At 46.7% G+C, this 12,961-nt stretch overlaps 1 protein-coding gene across 5 annotated transcripts in view; it reads right to left on the reverse strand.

Annotated features, from left to right (window-relative positions):
• Nucleotides 1-3,495: 3,495 nt before the first annotated feature.
• ETV6 (ETS variant transcription factor 6) overlaps nt 3,496-12,961 on the reverse strand; it is a 241,270-nt gene continuing 231,804 nt past the window's right edge. For 4 of the 5 annotated variants that reach the window (XM_082420282.1, XM_082420281.1, XM_082420280.1 and 1 more), the window contains 2 exons: nt 11,499-11,599; nt 3,496-7,626 (listed from right to left, as the gene is read on the reverse strand). In XM_082420282.1, the coding sequence (XP_082276408.1) occupies nt 7,521-7,626; nt 11,499-11,599 (207 nt within the window). In that variant the 3' untranslated portion in view covers nt 3,496-7,520. The remainder of the gene's footprint in view (nt 7,627-11,498; nt 11,600-12,961) is intronic. The other variant, XM_082420284.1, reaches the window with a different exon arrangement.

Raw genomic sequence — 12,961 nt, forward strand, 5'->3', positions numbered from 1 at the left:
AAAGCCCTTTAATATGCCTCCCAAGAGGCTGCCTATTTCAGAGATTTGCAAAAGGAAAGCGAAGAGGGAATATGAATTACAGAACAGTGAAAAGTGTTTTGCCAACATGACAGACAGAAGAAATAATTTTAAAACACGTTTGGAAGATGGTTTCATTTCAGTAGACATGTAATATATCTCTGTCTTTTATGTGTGAGTGACTAACACTACCTGGTTATGAATGGAAAGATAACTGTCTTTTAAGGTAGCTTTAGATAAAGTAAAAATGTCGATATGTTCAATGCATGCAGTGAATTTGTTTTGTATGCAAGAGTCGTGTTTTCTCCCAGTCTGTAGCTTGTCTTTTCATTTTCTTTTTACTTAACGGTGATTTTTAAAAAAAATTAATTAATTTTTGGCTGCGTTGGGTCTTTGTTGCTGCGTGCAGGCTTTCTCTAGTTGCGGTGAGTGGGGGCTGCTCTTCGTTTTGGTGGGCGGGCTTCTCATTGCGGTGGCTTCTCTTGTTGTGGAGCACCGGGCTCTAGGCGTGTGGGCTCAGTAGTTGTGGCATGCGGGCTCAGTAGTTGTGGCTCGCGGGCTCTAGAGCGCAGGCTCAGTAGTTGTGGCGCACGGGCTTAGTTACTCCGCGGCATGTGGGATCTTCCCGGTCCAGGGCTTGAACCTGTGTCCCCTGCATTGGCAGGTGGATTCTTAACCACTGCGCCACCAGGGAAGTCCCTTAATGGTGACCTTTGAAGAGCAAGTTTTAATTTTGATAAAGTCCAATTTGTCAACCATTTTTTTCTTTTTTGAATTGTGTTTTTGGGGTCATATCTAAGAAATCTTTGTCTAACTCAAGTGAACTCTTTGACTCTACTCCCTCATTCAAAACACTTATTCAGATACACATGGACCAGGCACCACGCGAGGGGCTGGTCACATAAAAGCACATAGAACACTCCCTTCCCCTCTGAGAGCTCCAGTAGGGACGGGGGCGGTGAGCAATCCGCGGCGGACAGGCGTCTAGTTGGATTTACGGAGTGCTTGCCGTCGGGACACCGAGGAGGGAGTGTGTAGTGCTCCCAGGCCGTGGAAGGAGGCGAGGGCCAAGTCAGGTGGTCTGACATGGGAGCTCATGACCAAAACTGGTTGAGGGGACAGGCACAGGGACCCTCAGAAGACTCCGGAAGAGTGTTGCTAAGAGGGTTTGGGGAGAGAGAGAGAGTAGTCTTCTACTGCCTTCGAAGAGATTTGGCAGAATTTATGCGGTGGCTTTTACTAGATCTACCTCATCAATCTGGCAGGAATGAGGTCCTTATTAAAAAGGTGAATCTGTAAGTACCGACAGTGAGGACACTGCCCCAAGACTGTCTGCTTTTAATGTCCATGTCTTGGGCAGTTTGAATAGAGCATCTTTTGGAACAAGAACGGCATCGTCAGCTTTCTGTCTGCTCACACTACTCAAGATTGGTCTTTCCAGAGGCTAAAAGAGGCAGTGATGCCAGGAATTCTTCCCTCCCATAATGATGGTGACCATGAAGCATCTGGTTATGTGCACCTGTGTGTTAAGGTCCAGTATGTGAATAGTTATTCCTTCACTCAGCAGAGACTTTTGCTCATGGAGTTTCCTGTTGTTGCTGCCCTAAAAGGAGAACAAGCAGACTTTCTTGCAGAGCAGGATTGGCCCTGGGGACGATTCTAGGGGAGGAATTGGCAAAGGAGTACACCAAAGAGAGAGGCTAGCTCAGTGTCGCCTCAGGTTCAGAATCTCAGGGCTGACGGGAGATGACTGGTCTCTTGCTACTCAAAGTGTGGTCTGAGGACCAGCATGAGCGTCCCTGGGGAGCTTTTGGGGAAAATGCCGAACCTCAAGCCTCGCCCGGAGAGGAGAAGAGAAGATCTTCTGCCCCTGTTTCCTAAGGTAGTGACCTTACTGGCAAAATCTGCTTTTTACCCAGAACCCCCAGGTGATTCGAAGCACTTTCAGGTTTGAGAAGCGCCGGTCTGGTCCGGTGGTTCTGAAGTCTCTTGCAAAAACCCTGGCTAAGTGGTCACCTGGGCTCTGCTTAATAATTCCAGGGACAGCCAGCCAAGGGCAGTGAGAATGATCCTTTTCTTTTTCGATTAGGCTAGTTAGGCAGATAAGTGGATAGAAGGGAATGAATTGCCGTGCTCTGATTTACAAGGGCAGGTCAGCTGTTAGAGTTACCTTTAAAATAGCTCATCTTTATAGCAAACAGATGGCTTAAAAGGTTTGGCGGAAGCAAGAAGAGGACTTTGTTATGTGATTCTGTCCATTTAGCCTCCTTCCACAGTATGTCTAGTATTAGGGGAAATGCAGCATATTATGAGTAACATTAATGCAAATTAGTTGTCATCGATTATTTTGTGTATTTACTTTAAATCACCACACACTCTTTTTCATACTATGATGAACAAATCGATGCTAGCAGTGGCTCCCAGACTTTAGCATGCATCAGAATCACCCAGAGAGCTTGGCAGATGAGATTACTAAGCCCCAGTCCCAAAGTTTTTGATTCAGTTGATGGGGCGGGAACTTTTATTTGCATTTCTAGCAGTTCCCAGGGGATACTGATGCTGGTTATAGAAATAGTAGCTTCAGATGCATTATTAGCACCTTAGGAAATACCTAGACCCCTATTACTTGATACTGTGCTCTGACGATAACAGACTATGGGGCCAAGTTTCAGTAAGTCAAGGTCATGGGCGACAGAATACCTGGGACAATTTAAATATAGAAATAATCTCACAACACTTTCGGAGACCATTGATTCCAAACTTCTGCTTCCCAAACCTCTATCGGAGTTGCTTACAAGCAAAATAAATTGCTTCCTTTTCCAGTCTTCTCTTAGTTTCTACCCACCACTGATGGCAGGTTAGATAGTTCTGGTCGACTGCAGGATGTTTGATGTTGGGATCATAAGTGCCTACTGGTGGGCAGGTGACTCCACTGGCTAGCGTGGCTGAGACATTCTGAGTGCGGGGCAGGCTCTGAGCTGTGTGATGGACGACCTTCCAGGTCACCGTAGCCCTGGGTGTAGTCACATTCATGCCCTCATCACCTATACGCGCACACCCAGGATTTTAGCACAGTTGAGGAGGAGTTCTATTGTGGGAAGACCTAGGGTCCTTTAACTCTTGGAGTCAGGTGAGTCTGCAGCAAACTGATAATCTTCGGCACGGCGCAGGACCCAAGCCGTCTCTGACTGAGGTTCCTGCTGGCAAATTTCTCCACTTGCGGCAGCTGCTCAGACTTGAACTGTTTGCTCTGACCTTTCTGGTGCCACTTGTCTAAAGATTGCCTGCAAGCTGCTGTGTGACAGAGGCTTCCTGCCAGTGAAGAACCATGACTGCACTTTACACCGTAATTGAGTGGAGACAGGATTTACCTCACTGGACCACCTTGCCTGTCTGACTCCATTTCATATTATTAAAAACAGAGACTTGGATTTTTTTTTTTTATAAAAAATTTATTGAGATGATGCAATTATAGGCTTTTCTTTAAAAATTATTTGCAATTCACTGGCCCTGAGAAAAGGCTTTTTTTTTTTTTTTCTTTTTTGTTACATTCATTTGATTCAGTCCCTTATAAACCCCACACCTCATAAACAACAAGAGATTAGAAATTAAAAAAAAAAATTCTAGATTCGTCCTGGTTTGCAGGTGGTTGCAGTCACAAAGAGAAATCTTTAAGAATGTTCACTTGGCATGTGTGAAAGATTCAGGGAGCTTGTCGTTGTTTAGTGTTGATGCAGATGGGGCCCTAAGAGTATCAGGTTAGTCTTCTGTGGTTTTTAGGCAGGCAGGGACCATTGTCACCCCCCTGGCTCCTTGGATCACTCCCTTCATTACTGCTCAGAAGAGGAACAGGCTGAGTGGGTGAAAACTAACTAGCACCGAATGCTTGGGCAAAGAAACTTGCCTTTTGTTCTTTGTGTATTTCCCCCAATTTTTATCTTCAGCGTCCTGGGTGGGAATGGGTCAGATGGGGGTATGACCCGGCTGGATCCCAATCCTAATTCTGTCCCTGGCATGCTGTCTGCTCCTAGGACAAGTCACAGGACCTCTGTGATGCTCAGATTTCCCTTCTTCAAAAGGGGAGCTAATGTTTCAGACAGGTATTCAGAGCTGGATCCTAGGCAGTGAATGGCGGAGGAGGTGTGGTTACTTAGGCATTTAGGTACATCCCGTCAAAGCCATTTAAGTTTCCGCTAAATCTACATTTGCACTTGGACAAAGTTTTAGTGTAAGAAGATGATGGAGCCGGGGTGGGGGGGGGGTTCCAAACATACTGCTGAAAAGAGAAAAAATCCATTAGTTGTCACTCCTCTTTTCCAGTGGGGATACCCCCGCCCCCCCCCCCCAAAGGATTTGGAACATCGGTGATGCTACCTTAGGCAAGACAAAGCTGCCTCGGGACAGAAAGATCTTAGAGATAACATTACTTCCACGTAGCCCGTCCAGCCAATTGCCACTGCTTTCTTCTGATGGAGAGGAAGCACCCTGGTTACCTCAAGGTGCAGGGAAGAGTAGATGCTAGAGAATTTCAAGGTACAAGCGAGTCTGTCTGCCTCGGACCCAGCTGGAGGCAAGTCTGCTCCCCTGCAGCATTCTTCTGCGTTTTCCTTTCCCAGTTTCTCATTTTGCAAGCCAAGACCTCCCACGATGGCAGCAGGGAAAGGCCAACTGTTCAGATCATGGACGTACTTTTAGTTTGGTCCCAGGTGAAATTTTCGTCGCCCCTAGTGCTTAGTGTTGAAGTGAGAAATTTCATGCTAGATAGATTCTGCAGGTAGGAGATACGCTCTCGAAGGGCAAGGATTGTGCCCAAGTCTTGGGAATCTCTCGGGGTGTCTAGCAGGTGCTCCATCAAAGTTGCCTAAATTGAACCTGAAATCTTTCAGGTCTGCAGTGTGTAAATGCTGTATCCCTGGTATCAGCATCGCTCAGGTATGCTCTCAAAGAACCAATGACAAGAACCTTTGCCATTAAGGGAGTGAACAGAAAACCAGTAACAGTAATATCTGGATGGACCGTAGAGACTACATTGGAATTGACACCTTCTGTTTCTTCAAGTGGCTGAAGGTGTCAGCCTAAGTCTTACAGACTCTTACAGGATATTGCTTTAAATACAGAAATCCGGGGGGCAAAGGGGAATTTCCCCTCCGTGATTCAACTGTAAGATTCTTTGGACAATAAGAGCCGGAGTCCTTAAACCTGGGTGAACGGAATGAGATGCTGTAATCTTTCTTAGGGAAGAGCGACATCGTACCTGGGTCTCTGGTTTTACGTCACACACAGAGAGCCTCAGTGAAGATCCACCCTTTCTCTCCAGCCCTGCAACTCAGTGGCTTCACAACACACCAGGTATTTGGCTTAATCTCTCCATTTGAGAGCCCACATCAGTCATCTCAGAGGCTGGAAGATTATCACTGTGTGCTATAGAACGCTCTTGAAAGACATCTGTAGCATGCTAGGATCCAGCTGGATTTCATCCCCGTTCGAGCAGACTGAACCCAAACCCTTCATCAGGGGACACATAGAAGGTCCCCGACCTCACCGCAAACCCGACCTTCCGGAAGGTAGAGTGGGGGGCGTGTGTGAGGGTGGGAGGAGGCCGGCCACCCCTGCGCATCTATCTGGGGTCGGATGAGAGGCAGGAGCCGTTTCCAGTGTCCTTGAGCGATAGTCAGCCTATTTGTCCCTCCCTCCCCGCAGGTCAGTGAGGCTGGGGCTGGGGGAGGGGTGGAGAATGCCTGCTGCCCGTGTGACCACAACCCCCGCCTGCCTGCCTCACTCGGAAATGGCCTGAGGACACGCCTGGGCATCTGGTGGCTTCACATGGAAGTTCTGGCGACAGTGCAGACACGTACCCGGGGGACCACGAGATGCTCACCCAACTGAGCGGAGGAAGCGGAGAGAAACGAGGACGGGGTGCCCTGCAAGGGGGGCCTAATCTTCGTGAGTAAAAGAAGACTCTACTCCTAATATTGGATTCCGAGCCTGTATTGGAAGAGTTGATTTAGACGGCTATTGAAAAGGAAACCCCCCCCCCAAAACTGCAACAGCTTTCTAAAAATATGTTATCATCAAAAGTACTAAGGGGTGGCACCTTCCTCATTTTATAAGATACCATTGACCTTATTTTGAGGTGAAAAAGAGCCACACATGGGTCCATTCGGAAACACAGCTAGGAAAGAAGAGGGGAAAAGTAAGGTATCTGAGGAATTTCCCGTCTGCCCAGGCGTGGCAAACACCAGTAACAACTGAGACTACACACTCCGGGATCCTCCCTCTCAAATGCCCTGTGTCCTGCGGGGACCAGGAAGCTTTAAAAAAAAAAAAAAAAAAAAAAAAAAAGGCTGGGAATTGAAAAAAATTTAGGTGAGGGTATGAAACTGACGGCACGATGGCCTTTGGGATGGAGCAGAGATGAGCCTCCACAACCTACTTTGGAATAATTCATACCCCGCTGCAGAAGATCTGTCACCTGGACCATCAGGCCTGTGTGGTTTTTTTTTTCATTTTCTTCCCACTTCGCAGCACTTGCAAACTAATGCTGGGGCTTCCAAATAACCTGGACAGCCTTCCAGGCTTATCTTACGTTCTGTGGAACCACCAAGCCCCGCGGTTCTCACAGCTGTGTCAGGGGAAGCCTGCCGGACTAGCATTCACCTTTCCGGAAGGCAGCAGCCTCCGTGATGTTTTGGCCTCCCTCCGATAGGCAGCCAAACGCTGGGATGTGGGTTTGATTTCTGTGGTGCCGGCTATAAAGCACCCAGACCACTGATTCCGTTTAGGTGCCAACAATTCCCAAGACTCTCCAAAGAGGCTGAACTCTGCTGAAAGGCACCTGAAGTTCAACAGCAGGCGAGGAGGGAGGATGAGACGGGGCAGGGAAGGAAAGAGAGCCAGAGAGAGAAGAAGAGAGCTCTCCTTTTCACTTTATCTTTTTTAAAAGCATCTTTTTTTTTCTTTTTTTTTTTCCAGCCAAGACCCAACAGCAACAGGAACAAACTTGATCCACGTGGCAGGATCAAGAGGAACCTGAACCCTTTTGCAAGTGTTCTCTCTCCTGACCAGTTGGGCTTCTGCACTTTGTGAGATTTGCAAAAAATATATATATATATAATAGATATATATTTCCATAGGAAAACAACCTCGATGTCTTCCCCTATATGAATGATGAAAAGTCAAACTGCATGGTCTTAAAAAAGAACAAAAACAAAAACACCATGAAACTTAACAATAGGTGGAACGGGGTGGGGGAGGAATTACAGACAGAGATTCCAAACGAGAAGGAACCGTGAACATGAGTCCCAGGCTGGTGCCCTTGGCCAGAATTCCAGCGCCGCCTTTGCTGAGTGGTTTGTCTAAGGTGCTCCAGGGTCCCTCACGCTGGGCGAGAGAAGTGTCACTGCCACGTCCGGGTCTCTTCCCTTCTGCTCCATCACGTCCCAGCCATCCTGGCAGGCAGGGCGCCCTTGGCTACCGGCCCGCTGAGCCGGGGGCTGGTTCCTTCAACACTCATCTTCTTGGTATATTTGTTCATCCAGCTCCTGGGACTCAAGATGCTCCAGACGGTCTGTTCGGCCACTCATGATTTCATCCGGGGTTTTCATAAACCTTTGGAAGAGGAAATGGTGGCGTGAAGAGGTTACAATTTCCTAAAGTTGTCTTCACCTTGAACTCTAAAAAGAGAGTTCCCATCGCCTTCACATTGCTGGAGAGCTACTGAACCTGGTCATAATGCTAACTTAGCACAATATAGAAAAAGTTACCCCTTCCTCTGACTGCCTGAAAGTTAGCAAAATAATGATAAACAGAAGCCTAGGATGACTGTGAAGAAGATGGAGCTGTGTGATGCATTCCTGCATGACCGTGCGAGGGGGCCCTGGGACAGCGCACGTACCTGCATTTCTGATTCTCAGAGGGTTAGATTTTACAAAGACCCGTGAGCACTGTATATCCGTTTCCATCCCAGACTGTGAGCCCAAGGAATGGTATTCAAAACTTGAATCTAATGCGAAGGATACAATGAAATGCTAGATGGAAAATCGGGGGAATAGGGCAAGATAGTGGAGCGTCTGGAAGTTAGAAAGGCCAAAAGAAAGAATCTTTTTCAATGTTAGCACTGCTCCACCCCAAATGCTAGCCATTCATCCCCTTTATTCTGTCTTCCTTTGCAGCTAGGTGCATACAGCAAGCCTCATCTTCTTGGTTGCTGGGTTCATTTGGAAATTACATCAGTGCCATGTTGTGACCATGATTTACATGGTTCAGGAAGGGTGCCTGCCTGCAAACGTTCTGTCCTTATGGTGGGAGGGCCCTTTCCACAGCCTACACACCGTTCCCTCCCTCTGCTCCGTACCACATGACCTGTCTTAAAACACATTTTCTCTCATCACTTCATGTTCAAAAGCCTATGATGAGGGACTTCCCTGGCGGTCCAGTGGTTAAGACTCCGCACTTCCAATGCAGGGGGCATGGGTTTGATCCCTGGTTGGGGAACTAAGATCCCACATGCCTCGTGGCATGGCCAAAAAAAAAATCCTGTGACGACCACTTATCAAGTCAAGGATCCACTCTTCGGCCTGCCCCTCGGGCCCCTCTGTCATCTCGACCCGGAAACTCTTGTTTTCCACTGTTTACTAGCATGAACCCTTCACTCCAGTCTCACCACTTCCTTTTATATAAATCATAGCTCATGCCATCCTCCACACCTTTAGCTTTGCCCTTATTTGGAACCCTCTTGACTCCTTCCACTATCTGAGCCCTACTTACTGTCTGAGCTCTGTCTCGTCATCCATACCGAAATCTCCAAGAGTCCCTCCAGTTTAACACTTCACTTGATTACACACTGGGTTGTATACCGAGAAGCCTTCATTTTGGGGCGAGTCTGGCTTCCGACATTCGTTTCCTCAAAAATGACTAACCTCTCCTCACAAATAGCACTCTTCTTTCCTTTTATCTTGTTGCAATCACTGTTGGAGGCCTGTGAACCTTCCCCCTACGACTACTTTTCTTTTCTGCCCATTATTGCTGATTTTTTCCAAGCAGTCTGTTCCGTAGCATCTGCAGCCTGTCTTCCACTTTTATCCTGGAGCTAACACTTCTCCCTCAACATCTGAAGTCACTAATAATCCCCTCCAGGCCGAGTCCACAGATGTGCTATATTTGGCCCTCCGAACTACCCCTATCTTCTTTTGACGGCTTTTTCATATTAAGTTTCTGATATTCCACACCAGGCTTGCCCAGAAACATTTATCAAAAGCCTCCATAAGGTATAAAACAGAACTATGTATATAAAATATAACCCTCTACCTTCTAGGAGCTTATGACCTACTTGCTGGGGAGAAGGACTTCATATATACAACTATTAAAAATGTAAATCACGATGTGGTTTAGGGCCAAGGAAACCCAACAGATGATGGAAGAAGGTATCTGTGTGTGTCTGAGCAGTTGAAGAAGGTCTCATAAAGGGTAGTAGACTCGAGGTAGACCTGGGGGGTATATATGTTAAAAAAGCAAAAGTTAAAGTGATACACATTTCTGGCATAGGGAACCCTATTAGTGTTGGAGGGCAGCTGGCAGTGTGTATTATGAATTTGGGAGGCAGGAGAATGGACCAGAGGCAGAGATTGCTGAATTAATCTAGGTGTCAGTCATGAAGTCTAGATAGACATCAGCCTCCGCTGCCAGGGAAGCCATAATAATGCTTCTGCCTTGCTTTCATCTTCCAGGTCTCGTGAGAGTACTTGCCATTGGCAGATTCCAACCTGGAGCCTGCTGGTGAGAAATCTTGGGAAATGTGGTTCCCAGGCTTCTAGCCCCTGCAACATAGACTGGAGTGGGGATGGTGCTGAAGAGCCAATGGACTGTCCAGCCCAGTGATGACTCAGAGGTAAGAAGAGTCAAAGATAACGCTAGTGTCAAGTTTGGTTCCTTAAACAACGGTGATACCACTGCTGATGTAACATGAAATCTGGGGGTGGGTAGATTTCCAGTGTGGGAAGAAGGCCCGTCTTGAACATTTCACGTCTGAGATACTAATGTGATATTTCAGTGGACATGTCCTATAAGAAGCTCTTGGAAATTAAGGTTTGGAATTTCAGGGAGATTTTAGAGCTGCATGTAGAGATTTCAGAGCCCATTCATGGAGGGGATAACTGAAGCTGTGTAACGGGATCCATCCATCCAGGGAAAAAGTATAGAGTGGGAAGAACAGAAGCCAAGGACTAAGTTTAGGATGAAGGATGAAAAGAAGGCATCAGCAGAGCCGGAGAAAGGAGGTTCTTTTTCCACTTTGTTCTACTCTGTTTCCAGCTCTTGAAAAGCCTTCTCTGTTTCTTTTGAAGATTGCAATTTTTTTTTTTTTTTACTGCTCCTACGTTACCACACCTTCCCAATGCTAAGGCCCAGGTTCTGTGCTCTTTCCAATAAGTACTTATCCCAGTGAGCTCGTCTGCTCATACACAGTGTCATTTTGTCATTTTCTACCCAAATCCACATCTCTAGCCCCATCTGTAACTCTCCTCTGTCCCACCTGCCAAAACACAGAATCTGAGGTCGTGTTTGTCAATCCCACCTTCTCCCAAGCTTCACTTGGTCTCACCACGTCAATTACCACCAGTGTCAGAGGGCTATGTCTACCTCTCCTGATTGGTCCTTTAGATCCCTTCTTTTTCCTCTTCTATTTGTTTCTTCTCTCTTGCCTAGGAATCACAATCTATGTGGTAGGTTAAATGGTTGGAACTCATTAGCTGGGAGGAATTCTGGAAAGAGGAATGTCTACTGCAGCAGCTTTCAGACTTTTACAATGCACTGTCATAAATATATTTTACATCAACACACACACACACACACACACACACACACACACACACACACACACACACACACACACACACACACACACACACACACACACACACACACACACACACACACACACACACACCCCGAATCACAGTTTTCATGAATCAACAGTCACTCTTAATTCATGTGATACAGTCTGATATTTTCAACTCTGTCCTTTCCTATTCAATTCTGTTCTATTTCATTAAAAAAAATTAGACTCATTAAATCTATTTCATGATTCACTAACAGGCCAGGACAAACACTGGTCCAGGCTTGGCAACCTGGAGGTCTAGGTTTGTTTAGTTCCTTTGCCATTGGTTCCTCTGATTGCTCCCTTTAACTACCATAGATATAAATGCCAGATAATACTGTTTGATCATTGCATTATTTGAAAGGTGAGTCAGATTGTGTTTATTTAGTTTTGGCTTTAGGTTAGACATAAGTGGAAAAAAAAATTTTTTTTCCCCCTCTAAATTCTAACAAACCACCACCTGGTATCGAATGTGTAGCATGTGTAGCACGTGACGGCTTTGAGGATCAGACAGGCAGGTAGAGATCTTAACAGCCTCCCTCCTCCCTCTTATTTGAAGAAAACAATATCCTCCCAGAAGAAGGAAAGGAGAAAAAGGAAGTGCTACCTGAACAAAAGCCTTTGTCCTGGCTCCTTCCTGATAATGTTTAGTTTGTAGTAGTGGCGCAGGGCTCTGGACATTTTCTCATAGGTCATGTTTGTTCTGTTCTGTTTGTTCAAAGGCGGAAGAGAGAAAAAAAGCACAAAGACACAATGAAATGAACCTCAGAAAAGACGCCGCAGGAGCTCTTCAGATCCAGCTCTTCAGCTGCCTCTGTGGCCCCGCCAGTCGGGAAAGCCACCTGCTCATCTGCTCCCTGCCACGCCCGCCCCTGGGCTTTTCCACAGACGTCCTCGCTGAGGTCTCTCCTAAGGTGAGTCTGGCTAACAAAGCGTGTCCCGCAGCGGCCTCCCCGACTTCCTCTCCCAGGCCTGCACTCTGCTGCGCCCGAGGAATTTCCTGCGCGTCCCCCTCTCTGGGGGACATCCTTCACCTTCTGACCCACAGAGAATTTCTCTTCCTTTTTTCCTTTTTTTTAAAAAAATTTTTTTATTTTGACAGTGACCTTTCTCAAGCTTGTGTTTCTGGTTTGTCATTTTGAAGGAAGAGATTTTTTTTTGTTTAAATTCCTGTCCTGGAAGCAAGAGTACAGTGGTTCCGAGCCCTGGGGTGAGGGCACCCTGTGCGAGCTGCAGAGCGATTTTTCTCAGTGACTCACAGGGTGGAGGGTGTCAGTGGGGTCTGGCCATATTTGGTCACGACAGCCTCTGGCAGGCCCTCCTCAGCGGGGCCAGAGCACGGGCTGCAGCCTCCAAGGCTGCAGCCGGGGCAGAGCCCAGCGGCGTCTCCCCTGTGGCCTGCCTCTCCTTCTGCGGATCTGGAGTCGGGCCTTCCTGGTGCCTTGCCACCTCTGCCCCACGGCTACCTGTCTGTGGTCAGGCCTGGATCTTGCTGACTTTTTTTTTTAAGTAGGAATACAGATTTATCTTAATTTTCTTTTCTTTTTTTTTTGGCAGGGGAACTCTTTGCTCTGTTTATTTTACTTTATTTTACTGTGATAAGAACACTGACCATGAGATCTACCCTCTTAAATTTTTAAGTGCATAGTACAGCACTTAATACAGGGTTAACTACAGGTACAGTGTCCCGCAGCAGGTCTCTAGAACTTACTCATCTTGTTTAATGGAAACTTTATGCCCCTTGATTAGTAACTCCCCATCTCCCCCCCTCTCCCCTACCCCTGGCAACACCAGTCCACTCCTGGACTCGACGAATTTGCTTATTTTAGATCTAACTTTGAGTAAGTGGAATCAGGCAGTATTCGTCTTTCTGTGACTGGCTTATTTCGCTCAGCATCAAGTCTTCAAGGTTCATCCATGTTGCCACACGCTGCAGAATCTCCTTTTTTTTTTTTTTTTTAAGGCTGAAGAATATTCCATTGTGTGTATATAGCGTGGTTTCTTTATCCATTCATCCATCAGTGGACGTCAAGGTTGTTTTACCCACTTTTTACATCTATGCGCTTTAAT

This window comes from Balaenoptera physalus (genome assembly GCF_965194825.1).
Source record: "Balaenoptera physalus genome assembly, chromosome: 13".
Lineage (NCBI taxonomy): Eukaryota > Metazoa > Chordata > Mammalia > Artiodactyla > Balaenopteridae > Balaenoptera > Balaenoptera physalus.